Raw genomic sequence first — 16,265 nt, 5'->3', positions numbered from 1 at the left:
ATTTCCTACCGAGAAATCCGTATCATTTATAAATAGAACATTTTATATCTTCCTTTTTGATCTATATTGCATGTGTGAGGACCGACAGTATGATATTGGATTGGACAGGTGAGAGCAGACATCCTTGCCTTGATCCTGATCTCAGAAGGAGAGCATTCCAAGTCTTTGACTATTCAGTATTATATTAGCTGGCAGATTTTTATAGACGCCTTTAAAATGTGTGTGTGTATGTGTGTGTGTGTGAGAGAGAGAGAGAGAAAGAGAGAGAGAGAGAAAGGGAGTGTATGGGCAGGGGAGGGGCAGAGGAAAAGAGAAAGAATCTTAGGCAGGTTCCATACTCAGTTGCAGAGCCTGGGCTCAATCTCACAACCATGAGATAGTGACCATGAAATCATGACCATGAGATCATGACCTGAGCCTAAATCAAGAGTCAGATGCTTAATGGCCTTAGTCACCCAGGTTCCCCATATATGTCTTTTAAAACACTGAGGATGTTCTCTTTACTTCCTATTTTGCATTTATTGTAAATAGGATGTCAAATTTTGCCATTTACTTTTGACATATATCTTCAATTTATTTCTATATTCATAAATAAATACATTCATAAGGACAACAGTATTTACTAAGTTTTGTGTCTGTAGCACAACTTTAAAGGCAGCTTGATCATTCATACCAGTTGTGCTTTAGGACAGGCACCTAACAACGTTACCTATGCTTCTGGGACCAAACAACAATAGCAGTGGTCACATGGGACTTCAGAACCACCTAGGTTAAAAAGAAAATAAAAGACGGGGCGCCTGGGTGGCTTAGTCGGTTAGGCGTCCAACTTTCGCTTGGGTCATGATCTCGCGGTTCGTGGGTTCGAGCCCCACGTCGGGTTCTGTGCTGACTGCCAGCTCAGAGCCTGGAGCCTGTTTCAGTCTGTGACTCCTTCTCTCTCTGACCCTCCCCTGATCACGCTGTCTCTCTCTCTCTCCTAGAAATAAATAAAACGTTTAAGAAAAGAAAAAATAAAAGAAGACCTTGGAAAAAGACATCAATTAATTAGGGGCAAGCTCCTATTTGGTACCAATAGGTCTCATACTCATTTTTGTTTATTCGTCCTGTCTTCTCAAAGCTTCTGTCCTCTTCCCTAGAAAAACATGGCTAGATATAAAATTTTCAACATCTCTAGTTTGTGTGATAAAATCAAAATGTCTATTTTTTATACTCACTTTTCCATTTTTCTGTCAAAGAAAACCTAAAATCCCCTTTGTCTCAGTGAAGAGTACTAGCATCCTTACTGCCACAGAGACTTTATTTAGATCAGAAAGATCAGAAAGATCATCTCACACGTTTTCAGCCTCCACTCACATCTAGATCATACTCAATTTACCTCTTTATCGGAGTCCCTTCCTTAAGTCCTATGCCAACTACTGCCTGGTTCAAGTCCTCATCATTTTTCCTTGTCTTACATCAAAGGTCACTTTGCTGGTCTTTAAATTTATAACTGGTATTCACATTTTCAATTGGATTGTGAAGATTAAGCTATTTCTAAGCCTTAAATTATTCAATATTCAGGTCCCACTGCCTTCAGGATAGTGTCGGCATACCCTTCTTCTGCTTATAAGGCCCATTGTGCATGATTCCATACCTAGAAGTCCCATATCAACCCAGTCCATCTCACTTGGAAAGAAAACAAAATGTGCAGAGGGCATTGCACTTTCGGGGGTGCAGATTTCCCATGTAGAGGAAGGGGGGCATTCACCATTCTGTAGCCATTGCTCTTCTGACTGAGAAAATAAGGAAGAGCCCTCTATGCAGAGAGCAGTCCTATGACGTTATGTGAGGATGAGCCTCAGGTCTAAACTAGATGTACAAGGCAAGAAGGACAATGAAAATCTTAATTACTATTTCATTTAAAAGTCTGAAATTAGCAGGTCTCTAAATACTTAAATTGTTTGTAAATTCTTATTCCTAATGTTGTTCCTCCCTCTGCATCCCCATGGTCACAAACACTTAATGCTCTGGTTTCCCAACTTTAGTACCATTGACGTTTCGGACCAGATCATTCTTTATTGGAGAGGGCTGTCTTGCGCATTATAGGATATTTAGCAGTATTCCTGACCTCTCCCTCTAGACGCCAATAGTGTTCAACCTCCCAACAATTTTAACAGCCAAAAATGTCTCCAGGTACTGCCAAATGTCCACCGAGGGGCAACAACTGCCTTGCCTGGAAAATGTCTGCTTTAAGTGAAAAGTGCAGTGTATTTAAGTTCATGGCAGGAAGTCTGTGAGAAGCAGCCCTAAGTGCTAGTGGTAGTGACCCGAGTCAAACAGACACTTCCCCGGGGACTGTGGCAAATGAAATAAGGGGGAGGGAGGAAGCCAGCTCAGGCCCCTGAAGGGTTAAGATCCGAGCCAGCAGGGAAAACTGTGTGTGACATACAGAACAATTTCTCCACAGTCACAAAATCATCGTACTCCCCTGGATGCATCCTGAGTTTACAACCTCATCTCTTTGCACATAATTTTTCTCTCCATGAAATATCCTATGTCAGCTTCATGTGATTGTGTAAGGCCTCCTGGCAGAACAGGAAGTAGAGATGCTTAAGATTAGGGATGGTAGGTATAATGGCAAACATTTTTTACAAGTATATATAAATTTTTATGGGCCAGTATCATCTTTGCTTTTTAACTAAGCAGCTTCTGCTATGTATCGCCATAAATCCCCTGCATTGTTGGATCGTCTCTTTCTCTGTGGAACCCCCAGAATAAAATTTTATTTTAAGGTATACTTTTAATGTAAATCACTATTTCTCCCATTTCCAGTCCTGGAAATAACTAAAAGCACAAATAATTAATGCATCAATCTCCATGCATATGGATATATATGCTCATTTCAATCCCTGCTGAAAAGAAATACTTTCTGAGTCTGTACTTGAATTTTAAAATTCTGCTTTAGAGCGTTAATACCTTGAATATACAAAACAGCATGTCCCATTGATTTAGAGTTAGACACACAAACTGGAAAAAAAAAATGAGATCAAAAGTTGAAACATGTTTGCTAAAACTGGCATTTGATTCTATTCCTGCTCTAATTTCACCAAGGGCCCACCAGTAGGAAACTCACATACGTTCTTCACAGTTTTACGCAGCACTGAGGCTTTCCTATACGGATAATGGCACGTAGACATTTAGGAAAGCTGGGATGTGCTTCTCAGCCAATCAAATCAAGATGCCGAGTGGTTTCTTTCTCTTGGGAGCCAAACAAGGCTTGGTGTCACAGCCTTTGTTACAGGGCTCTGTCTGCCCTTTACGAGGGTATGTTCTTTGCTGACTGACTGAAAGAAAGACTTCAGACACTGCTCATTCGGTGTCACAAGAGAAGTCTGACGAATTATTATATGATAGAAACGGGAGTCCTAAGTGACATCGGCGTCCTCACATACGTTTACAGCACGATGCCACCACTTACTGTCTCCCCGGCAGAGTAGAGGCCCCAGTTTATAAGCTGCTTCCGAGTGCGGTCGGCCCGTGTCTGTAACCACGATCTTCCTCACCGGCAGGTGTTCTTTATAAGAAAGGAATCCAGTGTCGTTGGTCCTAAAAAAACAGGAACAACAACAAAATTCTTAAAATTGTAATTTGTATTTATAAAGGAAACACTAATCCTTACTGCGTTTCGAAGCCAAGATCTTCTGTGCTAAAGCTGCACACACAAAAGGGCGAGGAACAAATTGTTCATTTAAAAGCATATGAAAATATGGCCACATTTTCACGTCGCCTGCAAACTGACTCTAGTCGGTGATTTTGAAATTCAATTGACCACCTTCTACCTTTTCGGTGGAACGGTTATGGTGAGGTGATCATTTTGTGATGTACAAAACTATCAATCACTATGTTGCACACCTGAAACTAATATAATCTTCTATGTTAATTATAATTCAGTAACACAAAAGACATAGAAAACAAGTAAACAAATTACTAAATAATTACATTTAGTATAATGACTGATACTGTGTTCTTAGATCTACCATTCTGTTACTTGCTTCTTATTTCTTTCCATAGGATTTCTTATTTATTTCTTATTTATTCTTATGGATTTCCCATAGGCATATTTCTGCGCCTTCTTTCCCAAATCTCTTGGTTTATTCTGTATTTCATTGTATTCAATTTTATTTTTTACTCACTTTTTAGCTATATGTCTGTTTATAGTTTTTAATGTTTGCTTTATGGATCCTTACATAATGCATCTTTAATTCATCCACTTAGATTTTATTTTATATTACTTAATATAAAATGTCAGAAGCTTACTATGGGATAATAGTCTTAACCTCCCTCTCCCCCCACCACACACTCACATGTTCCTTGATTATTGCTGTAATATATTTTAAATCTAGGTGTTATAAATGTTATAATACAACTAAACAGTAAATTTTAATTTACTTTTTTAATTAAAAGAAGAATTTAAATGCTGGCTTTTAGATTTACTGACATGTTCATGATTTCCAGTGTTCTTCATTCCTTTCTGAAGATGAGCTTTCATTTGGTATTCTTTCTCTTTAGCTTGTAGAATTTCTGTTAGTATTTTGTTACAGTGCAGTTCTGTCGGTAACAAATGCAGCATTTCTTTAATCTGAAAAGGACTTTATTTCACCTTCATTTTTGGAATATCTATTTATTTAGTATAGAATTCTAGGTTGACATTGCTTTCTCTCTCAGCACATTAAAGAGGCCAGTCCATTGTCTTCTGACCTGTGCTTCTGATGAGGCATGAGCCTTCACTGGTATCTCTGTTTTCCTGCGTGGAATGTATTCCACCAGATCTGTCCAACCTGGCTGCTTTTATAATATTTATCTTTATCATTGTTTTGTTTGTTGTTGTTTAGCAATTTGAACAATAGGCCAAGGTATACTTTTCTCCGTTTTTATTCTGCTTCAGATCCTCTGAGTTTCTGGAATCTGTATGTTGATGTTGTATTAGTTATCCACCATGGCAGAACAAATTATCCTAAAACTTCACGGCTTAAGACAACGTTTATGATCTATGTTTCTGTGTGTCAAGAAACTGGGCAGAGCTTAATAGGAGAGTCTGGCTCTGAGTCCCCCGCCCAGTTGCACCCAGAATGCTGGCAAGGACTGCAGCTATCTCAGTGCTTGACGGGGGAAGGACTGGCTTCCATGCTCACTCATGTGGTTGGTCGTTAGCAGCAGTCTGCTCCTTGCCAGTGGATGGACTGAGAGCCCTGGCTATTCACTGGTCTTGGTTGATGGTCAGCTTCAATTCCTTGCCATATGACCCTTGCCCCAGGACAGCTCGCAACATGGCAGATTGCTTTATCAAAACCAGAGTCTCAGAGAGAGTTGCAAGGAAATCAGAAATCACAGTCTTTTGTGACTTAATGTCAGAAGTGACTCTCGTCCCTCTGACCATGTTCTATTTATTTAAAGCAAGTCACAAGGTCCAGGTGGCAATCAAAAGGAGGAAATGACACACTGGTGTGAAAAACAGGCAGTGTGGATCACGGGGGGCCATCTTGGAGATTTACTACTGCAGACATTTATTAAACAAATTTGAGAAATGTTCAGCCATTATTTCTTCAAAATTTTTTGCCTCATTTTGTATCCTATCCTTCAGGGACTCTAATTTCTTACTTGTTAAATCACTGATATCTTCTCACAATCCATAAAGTTTCTGTTAATTTTTCTTCCAATCTTCCCCCATTCACCCTGTCTGCCATGTTCTTCAGATGAACTAATTTCTAGTAAGTTGTCTTCAGGTTCATTGAGAATTCATTCTGCTGTATCTTATATTCTAGTCCATCCAGTGAAGTTTTCACTTCAGACGTTATGCTTTCCTATTCCAAATTTTATTTGCTTTTTAATTACAGTTCTCACTTATCTGCTTATCTCACTTGTCTCACTTATCTGGTTATTTTTAGCTTTAAGTCTTCAGCATGTTTATAATAGTTGCTTTAAGTTCTTGCCTATTAGTCAAACATAAGTGTTCCAGGGTCTATTTCTAATAACTACTATTATTTTTCTTGACTTTGGATAAATTTTACTCTTTTTTGGAAAATGCAAAAGTTGTTATAATGTTCTGAACGTTATGGGTCATACAGTGTTGAGACTCTGGATTCTGTTACCATTATCTGAAGATTTTCTCTTGTTTTCATGGACAGTTAAATCACAGCCCTAACATAATAAATGGTGGAGGTTTGGTTTCATGCTACCTCAGGGTGGGTATACATCCATTGTGCTCTTCGTTCCCAGTCACATGCAGTTCTGGGACACATTCTTTGCTACAAAGACATGGATCTTCTGTCATTTCTATGAGAACCAAGGAGGTTTACAAGCCTTTCTCAGCTAATGAGACTTAAACTCCTAATTCTGTCTCTGCTCTGGTAGTAGCCAGTGAAATGTTCTGGAAGCTTGTTCAGTTGTTCAGCTGTCGCTCTCTGCTTGATTCCCAGAAACTTGCCCTGTGCATATGCTGTTCAGGGCAGTCACGGCCCTGTAGGGAGTAGATATAGTGAACTCCGCCCCAGGTAGTTTTCTCCTTTAGGGGACTTCCACTCCCTTCTCAATCCCTGGAGCCAAAATAATCTAGTATTCTCTGGGAGTGCTAACCACCTCAGGGCATGTGGTTTGGTAAGTACCCTCTTGGGAAAAAGCATGAAAACATCTTATGTCACCCACTTGAATTCCCTTCTTTAAGAATCAAAGTCCCTCAGCCTTGGCAGGTTCTGCCTACATTTGGTTGTTCTCCACTTTCTTCAACTAGGTGTTTTTATAAATATATTTCTTCAGATTATACATATATTAGAAGAAGGTTAACTCTACGCAAGCTACATCACCATGAGCAGAATTTAATATGAGAAGCTTCAAAATCTTATTTTTACTTATTTATTTAAAATGTTTTTATTTATTTCTGAGAGAGAGAGACAGTGTGAGCAGAGGAGGGTCAGAGAGAGAGGGAGACACAGAATCTGAAACAGGCTCCAGGCTCTGAGCTAGCTGTCAGCACAGAGCCCGACACAGGGCTGGAACCCACGAACTGTGAGATCATGACGTGAGCTGAAGTCGGATGCTTAACTGACTGAGCCACCCAGGTGCCTCTCAAAATCTTATTTTTAAAAATTATTATTTTTGAGAGAGAAAGAGAGCAAACACAGTGGGGAGGGCAGATGGAGAAGGAGAGAGAGAATCTTAAGTAGGCTCCACACCCAGCATAGAACCCAATATGGGGCTTGATCCCACAACACTGAGACCATGACCTGAACCAAAATCAAGTTGGACATTTGACAGGTTGAGCCATATGAGGTGCCCCTAAAAATTATTTTTGATGAATAATATGTTATAGAGGCATTAGAGAAATTTGGTGATTCAGTTAGGTTTTTTTTTTCCTGGTAAGCATTGCCATTAACATTTTATTTGCACTTTAAAATACACTATAATTGTGTAGGCATTGTGTGTGTGTGTGTGTGTGTGTGTGAAGGCAGTGAGGAAAAGAGTGCCTTCCAAAGGAAGTAGATATTCTGCAAAATTGGAGTTTGAGCAAGAAAGACAATATTCTATGAAACATGTAACACTAAAAATAGAATCGTGGCTCCACACAGATACCTCCTATTAGCGTATTCTAAAACAATCTGTTTTGAAATATACTGTAGTCTTGATGGTTGTCAAATAAATACATAGAGTATCCTATAATTCAAAACGTGAGCTCAATTAACAACGGACTGATTACTGAAATTAATGTAGATTCTGTAACCAAATCAATCACATTTACAGCCAGATTGACTACTAGTATTTTCAAAAATAATTCTTGAGGCGCCTAGATGGCTCAGTCAGTTGAGCCTCCGACTTCAGCTCAGGTCATGATATCATGGGATCGTGGGTTTGAGCCCTGCATTGGGCTCTGTGCTGACAGCTCAGAACCTGGAGCCTGCTTTGGATTCTCTGTCTCCCTCTCTCTCTTTGCTTCTCTCCCACTCACACCCTCTCTCTCAAAAATAAACAAATGTTAAAAACTTTTTTCTTAAATAATTCTTATGTACAAATCCAGGTGCTTCGTGATGTAAAACATGCATATGGTATATTGAAATGTGAATAGGAAAATTTAAAAATGTTTCATTTCACAATAAAGCCAAAGTACATTTCAACTCTAGTCTCAAATATAATAAATATATATATATATATTTTTAATTTTCAAAGGCAAACATACACATAAGACTTCTCTTCTACTTAAAAGAGTATTTCAGGTTCAGTTTTCAAATCCCTAAATGTTTTAGATTTCCTTTTTCGAGACATGATAAATAGACTATTAGTTCTTCATGGCATGATTGTCCTTAAACAAAATTTAAAAACTACATGTTCAAATAATAGTGAGACTTATGTTTAAAGGTTTTAGAGGCCAATTATTGAAGAAATGTGCTTTAGTAATTAATGGCTGTAAGTATATTTTGAGAAAAATAGACTTCTTAACCATACTAAATTTTAAAGAGAATGATAACTGACTTACAATGAAGAGGAAGCATGAAACGGATGTCTCTGTTTCATCCTACTACAAAAATAAAATGTAATGATTTGTGGTCTGTTACCAAAAAACTCAAATAAATAGATACTGGCCTTAACATTTAGGATTCAGACTGATTGTAACACATTTCATCAAAACATACCTTTATCTAATTTCTTCACTGTACTAATCTGTTCAGTATCTGCCTTGCTCTACTGTATGTTCTGAGTGATTCATTTTTAAAAATAAACTTTATTTCAGGGCGCCTGGGTGGCTCTGTCAGTTAAGTGCCTGACTTTGGCTCAGGTCATGATCTCAGGTTCATGAGTCTGAGCTCTGCCTCGGGCTCTGCACTGATAGCTGGGAGCCTGGACCTGCTTCAGATTCTGTGTCTCCCTCCCTCTCTGCCCCTCTCCTGATCCTGCTGTCTCAATCTCTCTCTTTCAAAACTAAATAATAAACATTTAAAAAAATAAAAAAAAAATAGCCTTTATTTTGCATAAGGAAATCGTATGGCAATCACCATTCATTCCGGTCAGCGTCGCAGTTGCAATAATACTGAGAATCAATGCAGTTCCCTTCTAATCCACAAGTACACTTCTGAGGGTCAGGCAAAGAACCTCCCCAGTACGTCTGTGTTTCATTGGTTCTTCCAACCCACCAACTCAGAGGGCTTCCGTCTGAAAGAAGAACATGAGAAATGTGACATCGGCTCCAGACCCCACTGCCTTCCACGCCAGTCCCTCCCCTTCCTTCCCAAATCAGTCAGAAGAGCGAAAGGAGGAAAAGAAAGGTCAGTCTGATGTAGTGATATTCCAAACACGGCTATTGATGGCATTTCCTTAGGAAAGCTTCTAGAGTATATTTTATTATTTAAGCTTAAATGGTCAATATATTTTTCTTTAAGGAGAAAAGAAACCAGCAGTTCCTGTTTAATTCAGGCATGACAGATGTGGTTTATCTGTACCATAGAATACTACATGGCAATGAGAAAGAATGAAACCTGGCCATGTGTAGCAACATGGATGGACCTTGAGGGTGTTATGCTGAGTGAAATAAGTCAGGCAGAGAAGGACAAATATCATATGTTTGCACGTATAGGAGGATTAGGAGGAACTTAACTGAGGACCATGGGGGAGAAGAAGGGGGGAAGTGGTGGGGGAAAGGGAGAGAGGCAAACCATGAGAGACTCTTTAATGCTGAGAACAAACTAAGACTGATGGGTGTGGGGGGGAGGGGAGAGATGGGCATGGAGGAGGGCACTTGTGGGGATGAGCACTGGCTGTTATATGGAAACCAACCTGACAATAAACTATTTGTAAGAAAAAAAAATTGTTTTGAGAGGAGTTCACATATGTAATTTCTTTAAAAACAATTTTTGAAACAAGAAGGCATCAAAGTAAAAACCCTAGTAATTAAGGTATCAGAAGCAAAATGATTTGAGATCATGAAATGCCTATTTAAACACTATGGAATGTTATGGAAAGTCAGTGATTGATCTCAATACATTTATTAATTAAAAAACACATTTGCTGTTTAAACACTAGGCATGGTATAGCACCCCCTCATTATGATTTAGGATCTATTTGGGCGGAGGTGGGGTTTTTTTTCTCTTCCATTTAATGGCTTGGCTATTTATTTGGAGACTACGAAGTAACACTGAAAGATCTTTATGCCCGAAGCAAACACTACACTCAAAAACAAAGTTTCCCATAGCCAAATGCATTGCTTTCTATGATGAATGTGCAGCTTCCAGCTCCTTCTCAGAGTTACGACTAAACATGATGCCAAAGAACTAGAGCAAAGAATAGACAGAACATTCAGGTGAGGAATGCAGGCAATCTGTCTTCGCAAAAAACAATAGGTCGAGAGGAAAAATCATAGTCTTTTGAGAATCAGGGCATGAGAAGAAAGTGACATCATATCAGTCCGCTCCTCAAAGGTGTTAGATCATTTTTCTGTTGACTTTCAAAACTTTTAAGTTATTGCCATGAGCCCTATTGAAAACATGGGACTCGTACTAATTTCTCCCTTATTTACAAATGTCGGTGCTCGTTACAACTACTTTTTGATCAAATCTTTAGTAAGGTCGACAACCTCTCTCCCAGTGTTACTTCACATACCAGCCCCTACCATGCCCAAAAACTCAAGTTAACTGGAACTTTGTGTTTTGGATAAAGACATTAAAATCAAGATTTTTCATCTTTTTTTAACTGCACAATTAACTTATCAATGGAAGGTGAAGCCAACTTGAAATATTTAACAGATATATTTCAATATACTGCTTAAACATTATGTGTTCATAGATTAAAAGAAAATAAATTATTTCTAAATATTGAATAATACTTTCACTGATCTTCCTTGAAACCACTGACTGTTTTAAAGTACCAAGGACATGTGGTTTCCTTTAAGACTTTTTGAAGTGTCCTAAAGAATTTAAATAAGTATAGGAAAGAATGAAGAAAATCATGAGAAATTTTCTAAGTTAAGTTAAAATTCCAAATGATCATGTATCCACATTGATCATCTTTTCAATGTGCTGAGTCACAGCTCCACAGCTTGCTGAAAATTTATTTTCATACACATCTCACTTTATTCATCCACAATTACGGCACCATTATTGCTTGAAACTGCTCTACCTTCAAGATCGAAAACTGTAAATATAGCTTGTCTGACACCACCTTCCTGTTCTTCCCATGTATTTCTTATTGTGAACTCAAAATTCAAATTGTTCTATTTTCAAAATCAAGTTCACTCCATATGAATTCTAGGGTGATGGGCTAGACGAAAATCTGTGTATTTAACAAGTATCATCATCCTTTGTTCTAAGGCCTCCTAGAATTTTTCTTTACTAGTGGCTCTCAAGCTTGGGTGAAACAGCCAGAAGTATGGGCACCACTGGCCACGAAGGTAGGGGTTTCTTCACGCGCAATATTGTCCTCTTTACTCTGGGTGGCACTTGCTCACCAACCCCTTGAGGATTTTGTTTTCTGTTTCTTTCAGAGCTTGGCTGACTTGTGACTTTGATGTTTGTCTTTCCTTTTGTCTTTCTTTTCTAGTTTTTTTTAATGATTTTTTTTTTATTTATTTCTAGGAGAGAGAGAGAGACAGCGTGAGCAGGGGAGGGTCAAAGAGAGAGGGAGTCACAGACTGAAACAGGCTCCAGGCTCTGAGCTGGCAGTCAGCACAGAGCCCGAAGCGGGGCTCGAACCTATGAACCACGAGATCATGACCTAAGCGAAAGTCGGACGCTCAACTGACTAAGCCACCCAGGCGCCCCTTGTCTTTCTTTTCTAGTTAGGCAACTCAGTTCATTTTGTTGCGTCTCATTCATTTACCCATCCATAAATAAGGTTCTCATTGTTAGTGTACACATCCATATTTGCTTATCTATGTTTTTAGATTCTAAGATCAATATTTAGCAACAATGCACAATCAGTTGCATACTAAACTGCTATGTTAACTATAACCGTGATGGACCATAGAGCTGAGAAGAGAGAAGCTCTCTTCAGGCACTTTATATGTGCTGTGTTATGTCACCCAATTCTCGCCACAGCCTGTGAGGCTGGTATTGCTGGCCCCATATCACAGAAGAGAAAGATTCACCTAGCCAAGCTCTATACTTAATCAATGAGAGCCCTGGAATTTGAACTGATATCTCTCCCTGCCTTTAAGTCTTATGCTCTTTGCACTATANACCAGCAATATGGGAAGGGTTGGTGCGGGTAAACGGCCAAATGAGGACATTCTGAAATAGAGGAAGGAGGAAAAGGAGGACAGGGTGTGAAGCGAGGCATAAGGGAAAGAATAATCTGGTTGTATTACGTGGGTGGAGAGTAAGTAACATTGCTGCTTAGCTAGAAACAACAAGTTCAAATGTCATCCCAAGAGTTCAAAACCCTGGGGCACCTGGGTGGCTCAGTCGGTTAAGCATCTGATTCTTGATCTCAGCTCAGGTCATGATCTCATGGTTTTGTGAGTTTGAGCCCCAAGTGGGGCTCGGTGCTGACTCTGCAGAGCCTGCTTAGGAATGTCTCTCTCTCTCTCTCTCTTTCTGTCCCTCCCCAGCTCTCAGCTTGTACTCTCTCCAAATAAATAAATGAACTTAAAAAAAAAAAAAGGGTTCAAAATCTTTCTGCTTGATCCATACGACAAAGGATACTCACATATGAAACGAATGTCTTTTAAAATTCTTATCATGCTCTCCAGACCTCTCTTAAGATAACAAACAGGGGTGAACATTCACAAGTGGCTTCACTGTAGAGATCTCTCAGGATCTTCTCTAAAGAAGAATGTACCTCGCTATTGCTCCTAGAAAACAGTGTGTCGGGGAATGGCACGGGTCAGACAAGAGTGTGTTCTGGACAGACAGCAAAGAGGAAGGCCTGGAGCTTCGTAAGTAGAAAAGTGTCGTGATGGAAGCGGTGTTTCTCAAAGCTTCATTCCCTTCATAAAGATTAATATCTACGTGACGCCTCGGGTGACGAGAAGCTATGAGAGATGCCTAGGGGAGGCCAGCCGGAAAGCGCCTGCAGGAATGCAAGCAGCGGGTCGCGAAGGCAGGAGTGGTGGCCCCACATCCTGTCACATAATGAGATGTTCTAACAGGAAAACAAAACCAAAACCAGAATTTAAGAGCAGACTGGTTGTGAAAAGTAGAAACAGAAGAAAGAGTTAAAAGATGGTTTTCTGACTTCCTATTTAAACTGCTGAATAAACTGTTTTCAGCAGTCTATTCTAATTTTCAATTTTACCCAGAGGCTAACTGCCAACAATCCATGACAAAGAGTCACACGGCACAGTCACTTTGAGAAAAGCGAGTCATATTTTCATTAGCTCTTTTCCATGATAAGACAAACCCACGTGTGTCACCTGCCCTTTCTAAGGGGTAAACACTGAGCAGTCACGGAGGATCAGAACGAAGCCCCTTTCTGTAGAGTTATCTGACGCGGGCCAGCAAGAGACTCCAAAGGCAAGTGAGGTTTTGAACAAAGCTCAGTGTAAATTGACCTTGTTCTTTCTTCGGGCAAAAGCGTTGCTGTGACTTCCAGACTGTGACCCGTTTGCTAAGTACACAGCGGGGAGACACTCTTCTGCGGCTCTATGCCACCTCCTTGGCATAATTCAAACCCTCAGGGGCTGGTTAAGTAAAGCGCACTGTGCCAGGGGCATGGATGCCTCAGTTTCCTCACCTTGTTGATTGGCAAGCCGTGACTTCTTGCAGTAGTAGGTAAGCTCCTGTTCGCAGTGCTCCGCCAGGTTGATGGTGGCCTGGAGCTGCTCCATGCTGGCCACGTACTCGAAAAACCCAGCGTATGGTTTCTCTGGGTTAGTATTTCTGACTCTCGTTAGGTCAGAGCCATTGTGTCGTATGACAGTCCATGCAGTTTCTTGTATGCAGAAATGGGGAAGAAAGAGAGGAGACCATCACTAGTCTGCAAAAGTTAAAATAAATAAAGAAAATCAAAATCACCTTTTATCTGAGTCAAATTGTTCTAGTTATCAAACCTCTCTGAGAGGTAGAATCAACACAAATGGGTTCTTAAAATGTTTAAATTATAGTAAAGTGACTCTTTTCCCTGAAGTTTGTATGATTGCCCTGCTATTTTACTTTGTCATATAATTTAACCAGAAAATGTTTATGGTGAAAAATATTAAGAAAACGAATTATTAAAATTTGCGGCACATTTCATTTCACCGAATCCAATATTCTGTTTTTTAAAGATACATTGTAATTTTATTTTAAAAAAGAAAAAAAAACCCTGCCTATTTTAACTATCAAACGTTGTTGATTATTGACACACCCTGAATTCAGGGATGTTATAATGTAAAAAAAGGTGTATCTGTGAATTTCTGAAATATTTATATTATATGATATACATGATGATTTTCTACTCTTAAAAATCATTCCTTTTACTAGCAAAAAAAAAAAAGGTTAAATTTTTATGGGCTGTATATATATAATAATGTATACATATTATACATATTATATATACATATCTCTCTCCAGACAACATTTAATTATGAGTGCCCATCTATTTCTTTTTAAATCAAATTTTAAATACTCATTTTGGTATTGTGTGATGTGCATAGTTATGGAATGCAATAGGATGTTACTTTCTTGAGCTGAACACGTCTGATACAGCATCAGCAACTCAACTAAAATAAAAAATAAGATACCTTTGAGTCCCTGCTAGAGCAATCCCTATTGACACTTGGATGTCTATAAACATTACCATCATAATGATTACCAAAATTATGAAATGAAATAAAAATCCTACAATGTTTGTAACAGAAGATAGACATATTGTGTCTAGCCTTCAACCTTCCCAGAAACTGACTTCACATTATATTTACTGTGATAGATACAGGCGCAAGAGCAGATTAATCAAAAGTCCTCTGATTTAATAGGTAAGAAAGAGATTGGAGGTTGTCAAAACTCCGCTATCTATGTGCCATTAAGTCATATAACTCTTCTGTATTACAGAGGACGATTCCAAATTGGAGGAAACAGTAGGTAGAATTTCCTCCTCTCTCTTTAGCTAATACATTCACATGGATCGGCAATCAAAACAAGGTAAGAAATTTCACTGCCATCCCTCTCCAGGTCACCAGAATTTTCAATAGAAAGGCCTGTCTGCTAAATAACACGTGAGGCAACTCTGACAGCCTTATTGCCTTCCATGGGAGAGTGTTTCATTATCTTGCTTGGAAACAATAGCCGTTACTTTTATTTCTGCTTTGCATTGCAGCTCACCATCCAGCTTGATCGGTAAATTACTTTCCTTAAAGAGGACATGATGTATAAGCTAATGAAATGAATTATGGATGGCCAGACAGTGACACAGTATAGAGATCGTCAGGATATTAAGAGTTGCAGATCTGGAGTAGATGTGCCCTTAAGAAAGTCAGGTAAAATCACAGCCTCCATTTCCAAATTTAGAAAATAAAGTGGCAGAATATAGGAGACAATATCGTAAGTCTGAAACTCTATTTTTTAGCCAACCCAACCTTTGCTATTAGAGGTTTATGATGATTGGGGCACCTGGGTGGCTCAGTTGGTTAAGCATCTGACTCTTGATTTGGCTCAGGTCATGATCTCATGGTTTGTGGGATTGAGCTCTGCTTTGCCTGCTTGGGAGACTCTCTCTCCTTCTCTCTCTATCCCTCCCTCACTCTTGTGTGTTTGCTTGCACTCTCTCTCAAAATAAAAAAATAATCTTTAAGAAAAAAAAGAAATTTATGATTATTAGCCAAGCAAATCCACTAAGCTAGCCTCCACTGGACTCTGCTTTTATTGCTCAGCAAACATTCTTCTTTCCTTGAGGCGAATCAATGGACAGCACGAGGAAGTTCGACTCTGGCTGAGTAGCTGCCAAAGGAACAGGACAATATGTCTGCTTGAAGCCTTTGTCTCTTTGCCTTTTGGCTCACCCACAGAGGGGCTTCCCTAGCACTTAGCATCCACTGGGTCACAGTAAACACATGATTCCAAAGGGCTTTTAGGTGTTGGAAGAAATCCAAGGCCATGGTGCACAACAATCCTTTGAAGGACCATGCACAGAAATGTTTCCTTTTGAAATACTAAAATTTCAGTGTTATGGTAGTTTCTTTAAGTGATTTCATTCTTTTAAAATATTACTTATTTATTTTGAGAGGAGGAGAGGGGCAGAGAGAGGGATAAAGAGGATCCCAAGCAGGCTCTGCACCGTCAGCACAGAGCCTGACGTGGGGCTTGAACTCGCGAACCGTGAGATCACAACTTGAG

The 16,265-nt window shown here is 39.3% G+C and overlaps 1 protein-coding gene across 3 annotated transcripts in view; it reads right to left on the bottom strand.

The window, feature by feature from the left end:
* Positions 1 to 16,265, bottom strand: part of CNTNAP4 (contactin associated protein family member 4) — a 250,798-nt gene that overhangs the window by 52,158 nt on the left and 182,375 nt on the right. For all 3 annotated transcript variants that reach the window (XM_077754042.1, XM_077754043.1, XM_077754044.1), the window contains 3 exons: positions 13,690 to 13,887; positions 9,021 to 9,177; positions 3,458 to 3,585 (listed from right to left, as the gene is read on the bottom strand). In XM_077754042.1, coding sequence (XP_077610168.1) covers positions 3,458 to 3,585; positions 9,021 to 9,177; positions 13,690 to 13,887 — 483 coding nt within the window. The remainder of the gene's footprint in view (positions 1 to 3,457; positions 3,586 to 9,020; positions 9,178 to 13,689; positions 13,888 to 16,265) is intronic.

The sequence above is a fragment of the Crocuta crocuta genome, unplaced genomic scaffold, assembly GCF_008692635.1.
Source record: "Crocuta crocuta isolate KB4526 unplaced genomic scaffold, BGI_CrCroc_1.0 scaffold61, whole genome shotgun sequence".
Classification (NCBI taxonomy): Eukaryota; Metazoa; Chordata; class Mammalia; order Carnivora; family Hyaenidae; genus Crocuta; species Crocuta crocuta.
Note: the sequence above shows the minus strand (reverse complement) of the source record. Positions and strands in the feature narration are given on the sequence as shown.